General features: G+C 40.1%; 1 protein-coding gene and 1 long non-coding RNA gene across 2 annotated transcripts in view; both read right to left on the reverse strand.

Moving 5' to 3' along the window:
- Nucleotides 1-67: 67 nt before the first annotated feature.
- LOC117043732 lies at nucleotides 68-5,830 on the reverse strand. The gene is made up of 3 exons (XR_004426227.1): nucleotides 5,782-5,830; nucleotides 3,155-3,175; nucleotides 68-95 (listed from the first exon to the last, which is right to left on the reverse strand). It is a non-coding gene; the product is annotated as an uncharacterized LOC117043732 (long non-coding RNA).
- A 2,426-nt stretch (nucleotides 5,831-8,256) lies between these two features.
- Nucleotides 8,257-23,058, reverse strand: part of TRDN (triadin) — a 151,671-nt gene continuing 136,869 nt past the window's right edge. The window contains exons 27-31 of the mRNA XM_033145391.1: nucleotides 20,752-20,802; nucleotides 18,231-18,278; nucleotides 14,676-14,714; nucleotides 8,875-8,901; nucleotides 8,257-8,333 (exon numbers count right to left, since the gene is read on the reverse strand). Of these exons, the coding sequence (XP_033001282.1) occupies nucleotides 8,257-8,333; nucleotides 8,875-8,901; nucleotides 14,676-14,714; nucleotides 18,231-18,278; nucleotides 20,752-20,802 (242 nt within the window). The remainder of the gene's footprint in view (nucleotides 8,334-8,874; nucleotides 8,902-14,675; nucleotides 14,715-18,230; nucleotides 18,279-20,751; nucleotides 20,803-23,058) is intronic.

The following is a 23,058-nucleotide window of genomic DNA, read 5'->3' on the forward strand; positions in this document are numbered from 1 at the left end:
GGCTCCGTTAATTCAAATGATGAACCTGTTCTTATTGCTCAATATCTAAGAGGGGAAATGATGTTTACCTGCTACTGTGATTTCAACTGATGGTTCTTCAAAGAAGGTATGCATGAGTATATGGAAATAATAATAAAAAATTAGAAAAAGAGGAAGGAAATAAGCGGAAGATCTTGATAACTGGATACAATGACACTTTTGTTAACATGTGCATGAGCTATTAATTTGACACTGGGCAGGGCACACAACTTTCCTGGGTCCATGCATAAAAATATCAAATTTTAAAGATAAGCCCTACAACCCTGTGGGGTGTCGCTACCATGCACAAGCACATGTTTGGATTCAAGTCTATCGTAAATCTTTAATAATGGGCCATCGCAATCCTTTTCAGACTCAAAACACTTAAGTCAGACGTTATTGTCCCATGATATAATGAGGCATTGTTTCTGCTTTGGTACATATTCTCCTTTCACTGTGAACCTTCCATCTCTATTACCTTTGTGATCACTGGAAATAAACAAAACCCAGCACTACCTTGTTCAAATACTTCTTCCAAAATAATCTTGGCATCAATAATGGCATTTCTATGATAATGAGATAATCACTGTTTCATTAGAAAAACATTGTCTCCTATTTTTAGGCATCAAGTCACAACAGAACTTCTTTTAAAGCAATCAGCATGCATTAACAATTATTTTAATGTGAATAAAGCTTCTGATGTTGCAAAATTATCAACTCGTGCCACAGGCAATTAATTAAAGATAAATGGAAATAGGATGAATTAGTAATTATTATTTTTAAAAATACAGTGCTAATTAATTTCCTTGATTGCTATTATTATCTATGTGTAGATAATTTAGGGTTTCCTTTAAGTGCAAATATCTTTGCATGATCTAGCACAAAGATTACAAAGAGGTTATAAAACCATAGTTAATTAACTTGATATATTTTGAAATACTGTGCTACAATGGTCTGTTGTTATACCAAGAGATGTGAAATAGTAACTCCATTGATAGATTTGGTAGTATAAAGTTAATATTTCCGAAGTTTCACCCTTTCACTTTGCAGTGAGATGCTCAGCAAATCTTTAGTTAGATTGAGCCAGTAAAAAATGTTGGTTGTCGTATCAGTAAACTAAAACTACATGAACACACTCTACGTTCGTTTCCTAGGATAAGGCAGAACAAAGTATGCATTTTGTGGCAATGCATTCTAGACACCAAATCCTGCTAAAGTCTTTAAAAAAACATTCATAAGGATCGCTGCCATCTGCTGGCTCCATTGGGAATAGCACAGCAAGGATTTGCCAGAAAATTTCCGCCAGTCATTCTGTTTTCAGTTTTGTTTTTGTTTTTTTGCAGCAAAGTGCTATCTGACCACAGTAATTCTCTAATGGATACACACTGTTTCTAACCCACTGGGCAGTCTGCATAAATCATAAGAAGGTATACCTCCCGAGAACAGCAGCAGCAGCTCATATTCTCTCACGTAATCTATCCCAAACCCCGTTTAATTACATTTAGATTGCAGTGAGGCCAATGATTCCTATTTTACTTAATATTGCTTTCTGCAAAGCAGTGAATCATTATACATATTTCATGGACTTTCGTCGATGGGAATTGAATCAGGAGTTCTAAATCTAACCCTATGCTATAGGCTGTGCTACTGCATTTAAATCTCACCCTTCCCCCAAGGAGATGGGAATTTTCTCATTTTACCCTCACGTCAAATCTGTGAGGGAGGTTGGGCTGTGAAGTGGTCAGTGGCCCACGGTTACCTAGTGTTCTTCGTGCACAAGTGGGGCTTTAACTCGATATCTCTTTAGTCCTCGTTCAAGTTAAAGCCCACGTGTCTACCTGCTATGAAAAATCTAATACTTCCCCTCAAAAACAGCTGTTTTTTAAGGCATATGTATAAGCATCTCCTTATAAGTGCAAAAAGTGCAAAATATTCTTCTGCATGCAGATTGCATTTGCAACACAATCCTAGGTGTGCCAGCTCAGAAGCAGAACTCAGTGAGCCTTTCTTCTGAGCAGAAATGCATAGGATGTGCCATAAACTCGAGAGGTTGGTAGCATTTGCTAAGTTAAGTTTAATAATAATAATAATAATAATAATAATAATAATAATAATAATAAACCCACCCTTTACACCAGGGGTCCCCAAACTATTAAGGCCCGGGGACCAGATGCAGCTCAATCGCCTTCTAAATGCAGCCCACGGACGGTCCAGGAATCAGCATGTTTTTACATGAGTAGAACGTGTCCTTTTATTTAAAATTCATCTCTGGGTTATTTGTGGGGCCTGCCTGGTGTTTTTACATGAGTAGAATGTGTCCTTTTATTTAAAATGCATCTCTGGGTTATTTGTGGGACATAGGAATTCGTTCATTTTTTTCCCTTCAAAATATAGTCCGGCCCCCCACAAGGTCTGAGGGCCAGTGGACTGGCCCACGGCTGAAAAAGTTTGCTGACCCCTGCCTTACGCTATGCTTCCAGGGTGGGTTACAACAACGCAACGTTAATATTAAAACACAATTTTAGTATTACACAATATTAAAACCAGTTTTAAACAACCCAATGTTACAGAAATAAGGTGGGTCCTAAAAAAATTAAGATGTTCTTGCCAGAGAAATGAGGGTAGGGAGAGGCATTTTTGCCAAGTTCCCTTTCCTCTTGCAGCTCCTAGTGTTACTCTCCACAATGTTCTGAATAATAACCCCAATATCTGGAGCAGATTTGGGGGGGGGTGGGCCTGCAGGGGGAGGGAAGTAATCAGTGAAATTGCTTCCCCCCATTTCACCTGTGGGGTCCCTCTGCTAGATCAGAATCTTCTGTAGATGAAAAATGCCTTTCTGTTTGCAGGAGACAAAAACTGGCTGCATCCAATCCAGTTGGGCTTACTTGCAAGCAAGTGTGGATAAGGCTGCAGCCTTAGTTAGCTGGATTACAACAGTTAAATGTAACCACTTCAGAAAAGGCAGATATTATTATTATTTATTAAATTTGTAAACCGCCCAATACCCGCAGGTCTCAGCAGTAGCATAATTAGAGCGACTATTTCAGAGGACTGAATGAAGAAAAACAGAGAATATCTCTGTTACCATGCATGTAAAGTTAGTTTTCTATTGTTATAAATGTACTGTGGCACATACTTTTAGTTTCTTTAGGCTTGGCTGGAAAGAAGAAGAAAGAAGCATATGAGAACGGAATGAAGTGAGAGAGCTAATGCTGAGGTGTAGGCCTTGGTTTGAAAATACCGCACTGTGTATACAGTATTCTTGACATACACATCAGAATGTGGTTATACCCTTTAGAAGCAAATAATAATTAAAATATCAAACTAAACAGTTCCAATAGCAAAAGGACTTTTAGGTGGGCAACAGAAGTTCCTCCTTCCTCACTTGCCACCACATCTGGTCTGGGTTTCCCTCAAGCCTCCAGAACAGATTTGTTTTTTCGGGTGGTGGTGGTGGCAGCAGCAGCGAGCTTTTGAAGAGAGGAAGGGGTTGGGAAGTTAAAACTCCTTGTGCTAGTGGAATTGTTTAGATGGATACCACACATTATAATTATGATGGAAACAATCACTGAATATTTGCAGTTGCTCAGACCCCTGCATAATTCACCTGGTTTTTCTGTCCCATTGGAGTACAACATTCCAGAGCATCTCTTGAACCCTCCGGAGCATCCTTTGTGTATGTGCGCAGGGGAAGCAGCCAGAAAAGGCCCACTGTGCAAGTAGAGTTCTGCTCAGTATTCTCTGGATCTAACCAGATGCATCTGTTGTCACTCAGTGGTGTTGCCCCATTCTGCTACAACTACCCGGTAAATAAAGGAGTTGAGAAGCTGACCAGAGTGGGCTATGTCTAGCTGGGCTTCCTCTAGCAGCCACGTATATCCTTCAAGTTCTAAAGTTTAAATGGCCAGTTCTGTCAGCAAGGAAGGTTTCTGATCATGCTAGGGCCCATAACAAAAATGGCCCTACAAGTGGACCCATTATCTTTCCACCACCACCACCCCAACTCTAATAGAAAGGAATAGCACAGGGGGAATATCAAAGCAGTCTGGATGTATTTTAGGTGGGAGCTTGTTTCTAACGAAACTGGAATGTGTCCTGTTTCAGGAGAATACTCTTAATATTTTGCATAGGTCAAATACACTTAGCATTTTCGGTACTGTATATAACACGTATGTGTAAGAGGGAATGTTGAACTCATGGACCTTTCTTTCATATGTGGTGAGACTTTGTGAAGGTGTCCAAAAATTGGTCTGAAGTATATTTCCAAATATTCAGAATTGCTGGGTGGATGAATCAGATCTTTTAAAATAATCTGACAATCTTTCCAGAGTGTTACTCAAAGATTTGACTGCCTTTGTGCTCATATCTGCTAGGCTTTGAAGTACTGCTTCTTTGGAAGTTCACGACAAGCTGTTCTGCGAACTTCTTGTCTGACAACAGGTGATGTATAAAATTGCTGGGAAAACTTACCCATCAGCGTTGTCTTTCCAAAAGACTAATGAAGCCAAATGTTTTGTATTCAACATGACACCTCTCTACCTGGTGAAAATCTGCCAATCCTTTTGGAACTACTTGTTTTGCTCATTCCTGTCTGACTTTCATCAGAAGTCTTTTTCTTTTGATCTCCTAACCAATTTCTGTTGGGTTTAGTATTATTTCCCTTGTTTCCCTCCCTTGTTTCATTGTTTAATTATGTATCAATCGTTTTAAAGATATATGGTAAAAAGAGTTTAAAGAGAGTTTGAATATAGAACAATCACCAAACAATCTTAGGTAACTCGTAAACATTCTCTATGGAGGTCATTACTGATTTGATTAGAGATGGGAAAGCAGAATTCTCTCCTTATATGTGCACAAGCTGTTTACTGGCTTGTTTGTTTTTTTGGCATAAATTTATGTTGAACAGGAATAATGCCAGGTGCCCAAGGACATATTAGTCTGCTGGATTAGTCAGCTCTCCTTCCTGCTTTGCCAAGTGACTGTGCAACTATTACAATTTTCTTGTTTGTTTCTGTGTATCAAATGGCACTATTTGGAATGGATAGGAACTGAAAATAGAATATATATTAGGCATGGAGGAGAATTTTGTTTGGTCTGCATTTTAAGCAAACCAATTTAATTCACACCTCCCAGACTAATGGAACATAATTATCCTTCAGATTTCACACTCCTCTGAATTTTACAATAGAAAGATTATGGGAATATTTCAGTGTTGATCATTCCACCAGCACAAGCATATCTCCCGCCAGATGGAACAATCTACTCCTATCCTCCCCCCATGCACGGTACTGGGAGTTGTCCTACCCCCCCCTTGAACTGATGGGGACACACACTGTGTGTAGGGTAAGCAGTGGGGGAATAAGTCCCGTTGCACCAGGAGCACTCATTGTGCTGGCTTCCACTAAACAACTGTTAAGCTGAATCTGTGCCAATGCATGTAAGGATAAAATACATTTAGTGATGCATAATTGGGATAAAATACATATTTAAATAAAAATGTCTGTACTTTTTTTAAAAAAAGCAATAGATTAACAGGAGTAAAAATGAGCAGGAATGAAACTGAGGTGGAATCTACACATATGTAAAAAAAAGGTGAAAAATGCTTTTTTAAAAAAAGGTTTTGAAAAATACATTGAATTTGGCATAGCTCACTGTCACCATCTAGTGTCACATTTTTATACTGCACTTGACAACACATTTAAAATATTTTATTTGCAGCTGAAACCTAACATGAACTGGAAATCCTTCCGTCCTTATACATACCTGTTTTTACTTGAGGAACTTCTTTTTCATGCTTAAGGCTTTCTTGGTCTACAAGGCAGAAGCAGCATAAAATAAACAATTAGCCAATTTGTCAAATAACCCCTGTCATGTGTAAACTGCCTGAAGAGGGCATCACAGGATAAATGCAGGTCCCATCCCCAGATGAGCATGTATTGCTATGCTCATGTACAGAACTTCCCTATGCAGACTGTCCATCCCAATGTGTTGATGTCTAGGGATGAGCACAGCACTAGGCCAGACATGGCAATCTTAAGATTCATGCAAGAAGGGGGCTTCTTTCTATTCTACTTCTTCTGAAACTAGATAGGAGCCATTCGGGCACCAAATAGACAATACTGTACTGTAGAAAAACCCAATACAAACATTAAGAAATGCTAAAATATTTTAAAATATAAAGTTATGTACCCCCATGCCACTCCTACCCAAAGTCAGTGGAATTAAGGGGGGGGGGGCACACAGCATAACATCTATAATCCAGATGTACATTCCAGTAACAGTTTGCTAAAAGAAACTGCTTCATACAAGAATTGGCTAAAGCTTATTTCTGTAAATAGAGCCCATCTTTCCATCTTAATGGGAGTACAGACATCAAATACTTCTGTTAATCACCTTAATAGGGTAAAATAAACTTGTTAATTTTCCTTTAAACTCAAAAGCCCCAAGAACTATAATGCATAAAAAGTGGACCCGCAACCATGGTTATGATCTAGAGAACAAGGAACTGTATAATGGAAGCAACTGGGCTTCCATTTGTGTGATAATTAAACTTCATAAGATAAGGGTCACATTACTCAAGGGAGATTTAAAGTGAATTGGTTCTGAGGAATCATAATGGATTGCCAATTAGGCATGGCATAGAAGTACCTTTTTTTATCAGAATGAATCTAGTTAATAAGGACCAGTGGAAGATAGATAATGCTGCTTTAGTCCAAGCAACCATCAGCTGCTACTATAGAGAGAACATGTTTATATGGCAAGGCCATAATATCATACAAGAATGGCTTTGAAAACACAACATGTGCTAATAGCAAATAGACTTTTCCTACATATTTGCTTTCAAACACAGGTTTGCTTTCAAATTATCACTCAAATGCTTTTGCAATTCTAGTACTTTTGATATCATATTTAAAAAATGCAGTGATTCAGATTCTGTTATGATAAGCTTTTCAAACAGAAAGAGGAGGGGAGTTATTTGAGCTGCCTTAAGAGAAGGATAAAAAATAGATCGATTTGTCAGCTCCAATTCATGACACAGTGGCAGAAAGACCCTTATAGCCCTGAGAGAAGAGGAACACCAGGGAGGTGGACAGCGTCATTTCATATTTAGGATTGAATTTTTGAAAAGTGTTGCATAGGTTTTCTGAAAGCACCAAAAAGCTCTTTGTCTATTATTGTGCTGTGGAAACCAGGAAATGTTATTGATGGGAGGCAAAATTCCAGCACCAGGGCAGCATAGTTTTGGGTCCTTTCCTGGAGCAGGCCGGAGGAAAAGGAGCTTTTTGTATCCTGCAGATTGCAGACCACTCTGTCCAGGATGCCCCTATTTTTTATTATTTCATTTTATAAAGTATATAAAACAGATAGAGCAATTATAACAATGGATGAAAATTAAAAGTTGAGAAACAAAACTATAAAACAGGCACATAGAATGAGTAGTTGCACATGAGTTAAAATAACAAACTCCAGGTGAAAATTATCAGTGTTATCAGATCATCAGGTATGGTTCCAGATTTAGCAGGCTTGTGAAGAAGACTGTATTGAAAATGATGATTCTGCTGTACATGTCAAATAACACATTCCTTAAAGCTGCTCTGGAGTGCCGGGGGGAAAACCCAGAGCAATTTTGCGGGGAGAGCACCGGCAAAAAAAATCCACTGGAATTTGAAAGGCGGCTTGGCATAAGAAAAAACTAACAACCTCTTGCTTTAATATTCAAAGGAAGGAGCACATCTATATAAAAAAACATAAAGCAAGTGCCTTGTTTTAAGGCACATGACACTGACTTATCTTTAAACAAAAACTGAAAGTCAATGTGTTGGGGAGAAGGTGTTTTCTATTTCCCCCAGATTCCTTACTTTAATTCCTTACTGAGCTCCTTTTACAGGTGGGTAGCCGTGTTGGTCTGCCATAGTCAAAACAAAATCGAAAATTCTTTCTAGTAGCACCTTAGAGACCAACTGAGTTTGTTCCTGGTATGAGCTTTCGTGTATCTGAAGAAGTGTGCATGCACACGAAAGCTCATACCAGGAACAAACTCAGTTGGTCTCTAAGGTGCTACTAGAAAGAATTTTCGATTTTGTTTTGAGCTCCTTTTGTTCTCTTCTCTATCACACTTGCCAGCTGATTGTAAGAACTGCATGCTGCAAACTGTGCTCTCGGCTCCATTGCACAGTTGTGTAACTCCAACTGACAAGGCAGTTTGGATAGAGTCACAAATATGAGGAAGCCACTGTTTTACATATTGCAGCTCTTGCCACATGTCAGCTGAATTCTAGTACGTTCACCATCATTCTCAGTGGCTTTAGATTCACCTGGCAATTTTAATAGTGGATAGAAGAGACAGCAATAGCATATAATAACAGGGGCGAAAATGAGGCAAAGCAGCAGCAGAGGTTCAAAACTATTGCTTAGCACATGTAGAATCTGCAAGGAGTAGTGGTATTTATTTTATTGATTTTATATCCTGCCCACATCACAAGTAATCACAAGTCCCAGTGATTATGTTGTTGGACCCAAAGCATGGTGCTAGGGGGTGAACAGGAGGACTAAGAAAATGGACTAAAAATGGCCACAAATGTATTGTTTATAGGTTGTGCACGACTTTGGCCAAGGATCCAGACACTGAACACCCTGACTGGTGACCAATGAGCCCGAATGCCGGGAAATGCTAGTGGGAGCAAGGTGAGATCATGGCCACTCAAAGGTGGGCAGATACCACGGGTATTGCATTCCTAAAACCAGGATTAGGGTTACTAATATGGAACATTTTCAGTGACCCAACAACGGCATCTATGACAATGGTTTGTTCATATATTTTTTTTAAAAAATCTGCTACGCAATTTAGCAACTTACTTGCTGGTTTATGTTCCACTTTCTTGCCTAGAAAAATACAAAGACAACAATGATTCATTCATTAAAATAAAGATTGCAGATGAAACTCATTTGAGCTCCGTAGCTTTACATTGTAATAATAAGATGCACCGGGGGAGCATTTGGTAGACATTGTATAACGCTGTTTCCATGGTGCCACATTGTTGTTGGAATTCCCTTCCCTGCCCAGGCCCTGTACAATATGTACAGCTATCTGTAAAGTGACAATTGTCTTTCTGTTGCGTTGTTAAGATTATATCTTTTATGCTTTGGTTTTAAATGTTGTATTTTAATTTATAGGGTGTTACGCACCCTCCATACTTCAGACTGAGGGACTGTGCATAGAGAAGGGCCTACTTTGGTGATTTCACAGCATGGGTAGGTATGTAGCAGCAACAGTGTGTTCATTAACACAATGCCTTTTTCCTACAATTGTGTGGGACTGACTCATGCCAAATGCATTCTAGCGCTCTAAATCCTATCACATGCTCTTAGCATATCACTACACAGAATGGATGTGTGCATGGTTGGACAGATAGGTTTTCGTCAGCTTTGCCTGTGTTCATTCATAAGTTCTCCACGACTCTTTTCTACATTAACCTGCATTGTTTATTTATGTTACAAATGCACACAAAAAATTAATACACATGTAGATGTGTATTTTTGATTGTATCTTTTTACAAAGTGCACAGCTACAAACATATTTTCTCTCAATATGGTCTTTTAGCTGACAACTATATCTCAAAATTCTGAAAAGGGCACATTAGCACATTAGTCTGGGAGGTGCAGATCAGGCTAGTTCTTATCAGAATTCACAAATAAGTTATTCCCCGAGCATCCCAGGTAAAATGCCAACCATACTGAAATGGTTGGAGAATACACTGGCATGACTTAAGGATGAATTGACCCTTTTGCAACATGCAGTATCATCCTATTACTTTATCAGAATGCCAGAAAGATATTAATATAAACAGCAGCTTCCCCTCCCACCCATGGACCAATGATTGGGATTCCGGATGAAAATCTTTCAGCCAAGCGAACCATAAATTGGTAGGGCTAAAAACAGAACATATTTTTTGGTAATTTGTCAGCTACTAAATCTGCCTGTCATTTAACAGAATGAATGCCTGTGTCTGTTGCACTTGTGTTCATGGCTGACGCATGCAATGAAAGAAAGAGGATTTGTTAAGACACAGAATAGCAGCTATGCTAGAACGGGAGTGGGGAACCTCAGGCCCAGTGGGTAATTGTGGCCCTCCAAGCCTCTCTGTGGGGGTCATCAGGACATATCCCAGGTCACACCACTTTCCCCAGACCTACTTCACACCCTCCTTGCATGTTTTTGCCTGGCTGTGGTATGCCCTCGGGTAATGCTTCTTACTTGCCTGAATGGAGGATTGACTGGGCTGTGTGTATAGCAGGGGTGGCCAACTCCCAAGAGACTGTGATCTACTTTCAGAAATAAAATCTGGCAGTGATCTACCCCCATTTTTTGGGGTTCCGCTCAAAGTTGTTGACCTTTTTTGGGATGAGGATAGGAATGCCCCGTTTTTTAGGGGGTTCGGCTCAAAGTTGTTGAGCTTTTTTAGGGAGGAAAGGGGGGGTGACCCGATTTGGTAACCTTTTGGGGGGGGAGCACTGCCCATATGCTTTTCTTACGGGGGACCAGAAGCTTTTACAGATTTCTTTGGAGAGAGTTACATAAAAGCACTCACAAATCTGTACGCCGCACAAACTCCTTTACCCACTCCTTTAACCTGCCTATCAAGAGTTCTTTAAAAATACATGCCTTCATCCTTTGTTAGTGTGACACCTGCATCACCATTTCAGTAACCAACTGTTCGATATCAGGCGAGTACTGTGTCAGGGCCAGCTTCAGGGAATCCTTAAGGTGCTCATCTGTCATGTTTGAACGTTGCTTACTCTCCGTCATTTTTAAATATGAAAATGCAGATTCACACAAATAAGTAGAACCAAAACATGAGTGTAAAATTTCACTGCATCTTCTCAAATTTGGAAATTTCTGTCTAGGCACAAACTTCCAAAATGATGATTATTCTGCACGGGCCCTCTGAAAAATGTCATTTTTCAGAGTTAATATCTCATTTCCAAGAGATGTTTTGCACAATGAGTAATTTGTACTGATAATGACTATAATTTTTTAAATGTCCAAATCAGATTTTAATGGAAATGACATGTACTCTACAATTAATTCAATTTTTGGGAAGTCGCCAAATCTTTTTTCTAACTCCAGAATACCAGAATCAATTTTGGCCACATACAATATTTTTCGCTCCATAAGGTGCACCTGACCGTAAGACAACAAGTTTTTAGAGGAGGAAAACAAGAAAAAAAAAATTCTGAATCAAATGTTGTACTAACTAAACTATTTAATAAACTACCAGTATATCAGAATAATATTTCAACAATGTAAAGTGAACAGCAGTCAGTGGTGGCATTAAGAACCACCATTACTGTCATTAACAAATAAGGAGAGACTTTATCCCCTAGTAAGGGGGGGGCAGGCAATGGAAATATATGAGCTTCCCACATCGAGTCCTTTAGCTCTAAGGACTGTATGGTTTGGACCTACACAATTATTTTAATAAAGGCAAAAGAAGTGGGACTTTCTTCTTTTTTGGTCATTGCAGAGAGCTCTGGGGGCTTTCAAATGAGGGAGAAATCTGATTCAATTTCCATTTAAAGTCAAACCCCTACCAGTAATTCACACCTTCCCCAAATGTTCATCTTGCTGCTGCATCCTCCTCCTCCTGAGTAGTAATAAATGCTACCGTACTTTCACAGAGGGAGGACTGGGGTGTGGGGTGAGGGAGGGAGATGCTGCCTGCACGGAGGGAAGACTGGGGTGTGGGGTGAGGGAGGCAGATGCTACCAGCACGGAGGGAAGACTGGGGTGTGGGGTCAGGAAGGGAGATTCTGCCTGCACGGAGGGAAGACTGGGATGTGGGGTCAGGGAGGGAGATGCTGCCTGCATGGAAGGAAGACTGGGGTGTGGGGTCAGGGAGGGAGATGCTGTCTGCACGGAGGGAAGACTGGGGTGTGGGGTCAGGGAGGGAGGGAGGCTTGGGAAGGAAGCTTCAGGCTTCCATCCTAAGCCTCTGCAGGGATCACTCTCCTCCTGCAGTGGCTTGGGAGGCAGGGCCGGCGCTAGGGATTTTTGCAACCTAGGCGAGATCACCTTCTGGCGCCCCCCCCCCCCCGGCCAATTGAAGGAAGGAAGGAAGGGAGAGAGAGAGAGAGAGAGAAGGAAGGGTGAGAGAGAGAAGGAAGGAAGGAAGGAAGGAAGGAAGGAAGGAAGGAAGGAAGGAAGGAAGAAGGGTGAGAGAGAGAGAGAGAGAGAGAGAGAGAGAGGAGGAAGGAATGAAGGGTGAGAGACGGGGGGGGGGGGAGAAGGAAGGAAGGAAGAGGTGAGTGAGAGAGAGAGAGAGAGAAAGAGAGAGAGAGAGAGACAGGGAGGGAAGAGAGAGGGGGGGAAAGGAAGTCTCCTTTTGGGGCGGTGGCAGGATGAGGAGAAGGAAGGAAGGAAGGAAGAGGTGAGTGAGTGAGTGAGTGAGAGAGAGAGAGACAGGGAGGGAGGGAAGAGAGAGGGTGGGAAGGAAGTCTCCTTTTGGGGTGGTGGCAGGATGAGCGCCCCAAAAGGAGAGAAGCCCTTTTGAAAAAAGAAAAGGCAAGGCAAGCAGGCTGCTTGCCTTGGCGTTTCTTTTTTAGAAGGACTTTTCTCCCCGCTGCAGGGAGGGCCAGCGAGGAGGAGGAGTGTCACAAGGGACACACACACCCCCATCCTCGCTGCCCCCCCCCCCCGCAGGCGGCTCCGCCCGGCAGCGGGGAGAGAAGCTCTTTAAAAAAAAGAACAGGCAAGGCAAGCAGGCTGCTTGCCTTGGCGTTTCTTTTTTAGAAGGACTTTTCTCCCCGCTGCAGGGACGGCCAGCGAGGAGGAGGAGTGTCACAAGGGGGACACACACACCCATCCTCGCTGCCCCCGCCCCCTGCAGGCGGCTCCAATGGGAGGTGCCAGCCAACCATCTGGCACACACACACACAGACACACAGACAGAGAGAGAGGCAAGCTGTGTGTCCGCAAGAGGAAGAAGCTCTCCCTGGAGAGCTTTTTTCCCCTTTTAGGCTGCCGATCGCTAAGCAACCCAAGATCTGCCTGCGATCGACCAGGAACTTCCTCACGATCGACAGGTAGATCGCGATCGACCTGTTGGCCACTCCTGGTGTATAGGAACTAGCCTACAGCACAAAGGTAAAATCCACAAATTAACTGCTCTGCCCACTGTTACTTCTGGCTCTTCCACTTAATGGTATGTAGCCTCCAGAATGTTTTCCAGAAGGGAATGCAGGCCTTCAGCTAAAAAAGGCTCCCCACCCCTGCTCTAGAACCATTACTTTTAGTCATAAGAACCTAAGGAGAACCTGCTAGATCAGGCCAGTGGCCCCTCTAGGCCAGCATCCCGTTCTCCCAGTGACCAACCAGAATGTGACATAATGGGCTACACAGCTTTTCAGATATATTTGGTTGCTGGTGCAGTTTAAAGAAAATGGCTTATTTATTGATAAATTCTTTTTAGTTGTGAATGCCCTTTGTCAGTTACCATAGCTTCATCAATTCATAATTATTTCCAAACTGAGACAATGAGCCAACATTTTCCCCTCCATTCATGTTGGCCTTTACAACATATCCACAAAACCAATTAAGAGCATGCCAAAATAATTGCAAATGAAAAGTATCCATCAAAAACAGATAGCCACTAGATGAAGATAATTTTGTTGCAAGAATTTCAATGGTGAACAAAAAATTAACACAGCTGTTGGTGTCTGGATTATTATAGCAACAAGGAAAAAAACTTTAAACTGCATGAAAGGGTTTGTCTCTTGGTATTATAATAGTTTTACATGTATTATGTCTATAAGTTGTATCTTATTATTGCAATGGGCACTGCTAGAACCAGAGGTAGCCAAATGGTGTGTTCCAAGAATTGTTGGGCTGAAATTCCCATTATTCTTGGCCATTGGCCATGTTGACTGGGGCTGGTGGGAGATAGCAGGCAACGTTTGTAGGGTACCACAATAGCTACCCGTTTTAAACAATATAGCTGGTTTTAGATAAGCAGCATTATTATAATGCAAATATGACTGAATAAAAATATACAACTGAACAAAAGTATTTTGAATGCTAATGTTGCTCCATTGATAATGTCAGGCACAATTACAAACTTGTGAAAAGTTGTGTCTACACAAACAACATACACATCTAATTATAATATTGTTCTCGTCTATGCAAACATTATCATGGATGAGTTGCTGTTGAGAAACTTTTGCTTTCAAAATTATTCTGCCACTTGGAAAATAAGACCAATGACCCTACTGGGGGAAAAACTGCATGGTCAATTTGTGCATTCCACTGATACCACAGTATTTTAAAATGTCATACTGGCTGACAGCTAAGCAAAATGACATGAGCTTGTGAGCTGACATTATGGTAATACATCTGCATGACACACAACATGCAGCAATGCCAGGTCACCCACCGTTACATTTTTATTTTGGATAATAGAGGCTCACAAAATTGCTGCTGAGATGTTGAAGGTCTCCCATTAGAGAAATTAAGAACTGAAAAACATATTGTTAGATATATTGACATTTTCAAATTGAGATTATGCCCTTCAAATTGAACAGTGCAATGCTTTATCTAGAAGAATAATTCAGTCTGTAGAAAACACAAATGCTTTCTGTTAAATACAGAAGTATCCCATTACCTGTTTTAGGTAGACTGGCTTCCTTTTTTATGCCAGGTTCTGAGGTAAAAGAGAAACAATTTGTTTAAAAGTCATAATTCCTTGCCATAATTCATTTTACTGCATTCATTATTCCTTGTTTCCTATATTTGATACTAGTTTTTTATGGCAGTGCAAAAATATAAATATTAAGAAATTATCTTTAATTGTTAAGCATATTCAATATAAAAGTAGCTCAGCTCATAAATCACACAATGAATTGAATCTTCACCGCCACCCAATTATGGAAAGAGATTTGATAGGGTGGGGAATAAGCACCATACCATCTATTTTCTTGTTGGGTGCCTACATGCTATGTAACATTGCCTTGGATTCCCAGTTGCCCCACCATTAGCAGAAGTGCTTCTCACATTCACCAGTGAAACCAGGGAGAGGGAATTTTTGCTGTTCTGGAAAGTCCCCCAGCCCTGATTTTTTGGAAGACACGGGGGGGGGGGGGAGTAAGCAAAAAATATAAGCTATGTGGGAGGGGCAACCCCACCCTTTCCACCAGTTCTGCACTTGGGAAGTTAGGATTAGGGATGTCAAAGATGGAAATAGGAGCAGAAATCATTGGCCAATGTTCACTTATTTGTCCAGTGTCTAGAACTGTAATCAATACATTTGCTGTTGTTACCACTTTCAGGTTACAAAGCTTGTTGCTGTCAGTTCACACATGTTATGTAATTGATTACTCCCCCCCCACACACACTGAAGTTGCACTAGGTTTCCTTCCTTTGCATTAAAATGAATGGGATGGAATAACATAATGACAATGTAGGTAATCAGTGGTAGCCACCCCATGTCAACAGAAAGGGAAGCAGTTTTCCCAACCTTACCTTTCTGTAAAGGTAAAGGGACCCTTGACAGTTAAGTGGAGTCGTGAACAACTCTGGGGTTGCGGCACTCATCTCGCTTTACTGGCCGAGGGAGCCAACGTTTGTCCGCAGACAGTTTTTCCGGGTCACGTGACCAGCATGACTAAGCCGCTTCTGGCGAACCAGAGCAGCACACGGAAATGCTGTTTACCTTCCCGCTGGAGCAGTACCTATTTATCTACTTGCACTTTGACGTGCTTTCAAACTGCTAGGTTGGCAGGAGCTGGGACCGAGCAACGGGAGCTCACCCCATTGCAGGGATTTGAATCGCTGACATTCCGATCGGCAAGCCCTAGGCTCAGTGGTTGACACCACAGTGCCACCCGCATCCCTTGCCTTTCTGTACTGGAAGGCAAAAGTGGAGAAAGGGGTGGGGGGTACTCAAGCCAGTGGCACTGTGAAAGTGCAAGGTTGCTGGCGTAGCATGGTTGTTGACATCAGCTGGTGAAACAGTCCAGTCAGCAACTATACATTGCTCACTGCTGGCTCTGAGACCTTTGGCTTCCACTACCACCTCATAGCTTAGAAAAGCCAGGTTGAGAATGACCTCCCTTTGTCCTGACACCATGAACTGCTTCCACTAAATAAAGACACTAGACAATTTCTACAAAGAAATCGGCCACATCTTTTTGCTCATTCTATCTTCATTTGCAGCACAGACCTGTAGAGAATGAAACAGCTACATTGCAAATAGTAAGAAAGCTGTGAACTTTATAATGCTAAACGTCTGTCACAGTCAAAGATGCACAGATGATGAAATACCTTTAATCTAAATAGCAATGCTATAGCGGCATAGTGTTTCTGTGCATATTGTTATAAACTACATAGGAGGAAAAAATCAGAGTGAGTCTGTCTCCGTGGATTTCTACAGGGCACTGAATCTTTATAGTCACCAGAGCTATTCTTTCTTTTTGCAAGGCCCTTTTTAGACCCTATTTTGTAGGATCTGTGTGGTATGTCACTTATTGTTTTTTTAAAAAGAGAGGTCTAATAAAGCACAGCACTGCACATAAGATGCTTGCAGCAAATTTACACATAGGGGTTATGTTTTTCTGACAAAATGTCAATGTCCTGTCACAGACATTCAACATCACAGTGCACATTCAGTTTACTCTAGAAAATACTGCATTCATATTATATAAATTCCAGCAGATAAAAATGACTGAGAGCCGATTCAGATCTCTGGTCCCACATTGAAATCCCTTGTGTGGCACAAAATGGTGTGAAAAGATGCTTGCATGTGCCATTGTGTAAACAAGTTCTTGTTTGGACCTATTTGCTCAATGTCTTTGAATTTCTCCATCCCACAAGGATCGTAGATCTTGGACAAATTGTGCATATGTTCATAGGCATGAATGCTTGACTCACAAATGTGACATAAATTGTGAAGTGCCAGGTACAGATATTTCCATGGCCCAGATATTTCCATCTATTAGTAAGATCTTCCCTTCCCATTCTAAATGTGTCAACCTGCCCTTAGACATAGAGTGACATAACTTCCCTGGAAAGGGAAAGTCAACAATTCTTCTCCAGATCAGATTTCAAACTGAGCCAGAGAAGAATTTGGGGGGCTTGTAAACCTCACCTCTACTTTGGAGTGGGCTATAAGCAGGGCATCTCACCTAATAACATCAATACTGAAAAGACAATTTATTAAGAAGCTAACTTTTTGAACCCTCCTCACCATCATATGCTTATATTCTGGAAGGAAAAAGCCTCATTTAAGTTGACAGAAAAGGAGTGTAAAAACATGGAACTGAGTGGGATTTTTGCTTAACACATAACATAGCACAATAGTTGCATTTCTGAGCAACTAGAGTCTTCCTTCATTTTCGCTGCCTCTGAAAACAAAATCCAATTTTCTTAGTTTACAAATATGGAAATGTTAAGCTTTAATTAGGTGCACTCTCTGCACCCTGGAAAATAATATACATTCTAGCTTAGCATAAGATGCTTTAGCTGTTGCAGAATGGATGCAACAGTGCTTCTGCTGAATTAGAATATAGCTAAAGTTGACCATGAAAGTGAAGAATGCAATATACTCCAACATCCGCCATTTTTTCTATAATAGAGTCACAGAAGCAGTTTTATAGTCGAAAGTGGGTGGGATTTTCATTATTCAGTCATTTTGGAGCCTGAGCATTCTGTTCATCATAAAGTCAAAACAAGTTCATCTTATGATAGATGTTTTGTTTGTGTGCCTTTAGTTTCTACAGCGAAAGCCCATTATGTAGTCCTAAAGTTTGTGGAGAGGAAGACAACTGAGGTTGATGTGTGGCTGAATGGAGGCGAAGTTGTAAGTGAGCATGTTATGTGTTTAGTGCTTACAAGACACAGAAAATGTGCCCTGGTGCCCTATAACCAATAAACACATTCTACAGTTACACATACTGTGCTCACTTACAACTTAGCTGACATGCAGTTCAGTTATACCTTTCCTTCATCTTTATCGATTAGAGTAAAACATCCTTAAAATTTTGATAATTTCTCTGCTTTCTGTTGTGTGCGAATTTGTATATGTCTTAACTCTCAGCAACAAAAGTAATTCTAATCTTAGAATAGTCCTGGTAAATAAATGAATAACAAGTTTGCAGCTATCAATTCTCCTCCATGAAAGAACTCATGAACTTAAAAAGGTATGCAACTTTACAAATGGCACCTTTCTCTTTCGCAGCAACTGGAGGCTTCCCTTTTTCTTTTGCAGCATCTAGGGGAAAAAATAATAATTAATCTTGTGCTTACAAAATGTTTCTTCTCTATGAGCCCTGAGAAGTATGTGAATAGTTCCAAGTGTTCAGTTTTCAAAATTGCATTGTGAAGTTTTACAGCATCAGAGATCAACAAGCTCAGCTGTACTTATGAGATGATTATAATACCAGTCAATTCGCATGCTCTGAATATTTCATTTGATGTAGCAAAATAATCTGGCCACATGAAGTGTCAATTATCAGTAATTCCTCCCACTAATATGGCTTTCCAAGCATCATAACTATCCTTGGAGGCTCAGGAAAGAGATTGGGTCCAGGAAGAAGACTTAAGATGTTTAATGTATACATTTCCCAATTCCCATGGAGTTCTGGAGTTATCAGGGTTTTCTTGTTTTACAGCATCTGTGAAGAACTACATTTAGCAAGCATTAGTCAAACTGAGCCCAGTATTGAATCCATGTAAAATGCTGTGAAATGTTTTGTGACTGAGCCTGTGAAACAAGAGGACATTGAAAGATCCAGAAGCTCAAAGCAAATGGAAATGGATAAATGAGATATTGAACCATGTATTCTGAAAATTGCAATCAATTAACTTCATAGTGTAAAAACTAAACATTGTCCATCCATGAATGCAAGGAGCTTCCTGTCATGGAAGGAGAGTTGTGGAAGGGGCCCTTCCATACAAATCCATTCAATTCTCCTTCCACTTCTCTCTCTCTCTCTCTCTCTCTCTCTCTCTGTCTCTCTCACCCCACCCCCATGTGTCGACTTACGGACTTGCCATAACTGTGTTAATGCAGAGTAAATACGTACTGAACGCAATTAGAAAATATGGGTCTCCACGCCTTCCTCTAAAGTCCATTCATGTCTCTCGGTGTTTTAGGTTGGAATTCTATATTTTGCTTGGTCAAGGCTAGATTTGTATTTTCTATGTAATTTAAGGGTGCACCTATTGCATTGCCTTATTTTGCAGCAGCTGTCTTCAATGCAATTTAACCAAAACTGGCACTGAATTTTGGCATTTAAATTGTCATGACCTTGACTCTGCAATTATTTTAGCAATTGAATAAATAGCATGTGGTTCAAATCTTGGTAAATGTCATTTCCTGTTGGTGTTGAACCACTGACCTTTCACATGCCGAGATCAGTGATGCTTTGGTAGAAATAGATTGGGACTGATGTGTCGGAAGCCACAAAATCATTTTGGGACTTCCTGAATATCACTTGGTTGGAGTCAAAGAATGCTGTAGCTTGTAGCAGCCCTAATTGCATCCGATTATAATCTGCTTGACCTGATATGGTATTTTAAATGCAAGCCTTCTTAAAGGCAATGAATAGGCAAATGTCAAGACAGATGAGCTTCCATATATAAACTAAATGTACAAATGATCACATTTATTGTTATCTCACATCATATAGATACATGCAAATACAAGACTAGTTATGCTGGGTCAAGGCCAAATATTTATTTAGTAGCCTTGGCCACTCTGAATGGGACAAACAAATGAAAACCTGTGGAAGTTTTCTACCCATGAAACTAACTGTAATGTGTGAAGAGTGAAGCCACAAATCTCTCCAACCAGAAGAACTGATATGACATAGTAGGCTCTACTTATGAGTTGGGATGGAGGAGCAATGTGATTCAGTATGCATTTAAAGCCAAATATATCATATTCACACTTTCTGAAGCAATACACAAACTAAAACACAGCTATCCATTGAAGATCACACTTAACTGAATTTTATGATGCAGCTCTCCAACCAACGTTTACAAAAATACATATATTAGGGGAAAGTGTGCATACAAATGAGGATATTAGTGAAAATAGCATACAAATATGCATTATATTAGGGGGAAATCCTTTCAAAAATGAGTACATTAGCCAGAGCTGCACATGAAATATGTTTATTGGGAGAAATCCACACCAATATGCTGATGAATTTTCATGAGGAATTTTCAAATCAAGAAATTGCAAATGGCTACAAAATGTGGAGAACTGAATTTAAGACTGGAAAAATGAGAAACTGAAATAAAAGAAACTGACAGATCCTAACGCATGAGTATAATATAAGATTGTGTTGTTTGGGAGATTGCAATGTTAACTGTCTCTTAGCGGTGAGCCTGGTGACACAGGGATTTTAAATTAGAATGGGGAAAATGGAAGTCAAGGATATCTGGTCTTTTAACAGACTGGGGTGTTTAAATGGTTGGAGTGAATGTTTTTTATCCTCTGCCTTTATGAAGTCCTGAAGGCATGTCTGTCGCGATCACACCTTCACACCAACCCATATGCTGCTGTTTGACTCCATTTATGTTATATTTGGTTTAAACTGTATTTAAACCTCTCACACATGTGCAGAAACGCTTATGCTTAATTCGGCTTAGTCAATTTTGTGTGAGCTATTTTTAAATTATAGTTTTGATTGCAATCATTCTGACTTACATATTTGTTTTCGATTGCATGGCATTACCTTTGTCTTTCAATGCTGGGTGATGCTTTATTTCTTTTTCTCTGGCATCTTCTGGGAAAAAAAAACCCCCACCACCAAACAATTTTAAACAAACAATAGACTTTTAAAAATGTGTGTAAATACATGCTGACCAAATGACAGGTAATTTAGGTGAGAATGAGTGGGATCCAGATTGGCTGTTCTGCAAAGAGCGCTTTCTGAAAAGTTCCTTCTGTTTACAAACAGCACAGAGATCCAGTGGAAGTTCCCTACTGGTCAAAGGGAGGAGGGGATCTTGCCAAGTCTCTCTTCCTCCTGCTGCCCACTTGCACCACCCCAATGCTGCTCTGGAGGGTCCCTCAACCTTCTGGAGGAGCTTTTCGGGAGACAAAGGGGGCTTCAGGGGAAAGGAGGTGTCGGTGCGAATTGCCTCTCTATTCCTTTCCTCCATTGCAAGTAGACCTTGCTTCTTCATTTAAAAGCATAAAAAGGTAATACACCCAGAAGACCAATAAAACAGTGAGGATGTCCAATTAGGTAGTTTCTGGAGAAGGCTCCATCTTAGGGAAGGTGATTTCTGTTGGATTCTCTGCAGCCCCATCTTGCCACCTCCCATGTTGTTCTGGAAGGGCTACAGGGAAGCAGGAGTCAACAACAACAAAAAATAATACCCCCCTTCAATAGGCACATCCCATGAACAGCATTCCAGTAATGAGAACTCCAGATCCAAGCTAAATATCTTAAGAGGGCCTACTTAATATTGGGTTGTGACCATTAGCAAAGGTGGTACATCTGAATTTTGATTGTAAAAATAAAATAAAATTTATTCATATGATTTTCCTTGATGTAAAAAAACCCTCAGCTCTCATATACAGTGCACATTGATCCTAAACACATCCTCTTCCAAGATTTCAAACGAGCTAGTTTTTGCTGAGGGTTTTATTATTTTTCTTCTGTCCTTATGAATAATAACATTTAAGTGGAGCTTCCCAATTTACTTCTGGAAACTGCAATATTTAAAATCATGGAATAACTTAGCTTATCGATTCAGAAATTTTCTTATAACCACCAACAGGAAATATGCACTGCCATTACTAAGAAGAGCTTAATGGCAATTATTTCAAAGAAAGTCATGCTGATTACTTGATTTTAGGAGATCAAACACTTTTGGAGTCTGACTCATTACTGATGTTGCCTTAAATCCCAAGTGATCTGATAAACCAGAAAATCATGCCGGAAATATTTCAGAAGCTAACGTTGTCTGCAGCGGTAATTTAGCATTTGTGATGCTGTCATACATGTGCAATACAAATGTGGCTGAGGAACTGGAAATAAGTGATTATGGCTAGCTCAAAAAGAGTTTATTTCAGTAATGAAATATAGGACTTACTTTTTGCATTATTATTTTTTAGTCTTTGCTTGATTACATCAGACTACATATATTGCCAGCAAACCTTGCTGAAGCTAACAACTTGAACTATATTTCACTTAAAATTGAAGTACTATGACACAAATCTAAACACATCTAAATCTAGGCACAAATCTAAACGCATTATCTTGGTAGCAAGCACCACTGAAATAATTGTAAATTAGGCAAATCTTTTTAGGACAAGATAAAACAGGAGATACATTTAATCAGTGCTTTTTTTCTGGGAGGATGCATACCCCTAAATATTTTGTGAATCTAAGTTTAGCCTCATTGAGTACACATTTTTTTAAAGAAAAAAGCCCAGTGTATTTAATTATCACACATGGAACATCACTCCCCTCTTTACTTTTATGTAAAATAAAAATTATCTGAAGTCTGCTCCTCCTGCAGGACATTATATATATATATATATATATATATATATATATATATATATATATATATATATATATATATATACTCCTTTATACATGTACAGTGTTTTATATTTTGACTAGTATCTATCTGTCTATCTGAACATACTAAGTGAGATTCACCTAACAAGCCCTGTCACCACAAACCCTGCACAAGGCCTTCTGCTTACACAATGGGGTTCCCCCATCTCCTCCCTCCATGCCCTCCTCACCCCTGAAATTGGCTCAATGAGGTTGGGAGAATTCCCAGAACATCATACAGGGGGAGGAGAGGGGGAAGAGTTCTATCTGGCAAGCTGCAACACTTGCAATGATGAGATGTTCACCATAACGTGACGTTGAATTACAGGTAAATATGAATATAAACTATGCTTCTTGCAAGGCATACTGCATTTACTTGTTGTGCTCCAATTCATGCCTTATTTCTTGTTTCGGTAATGTTCAAGCTGAAACATTTGTTCAACCAAAAGAGTTTTTTTAAAAAAT

The sequence above is a fragment of the Lacerta agilis genome, chromosome 3 (genome assembly GCF_009819535.1).
Source record: "Lacerta agilis isolate rLacAgi1 chromosome 3, rLacAgi1.pri, whole genome shotgun sequence".
Lineage (NCBI taxonomy): Eukaryota > Metazoa > Chordata > Lepidosauria > Squamata > Lacertidae > Lacerta > Lacerta agilis.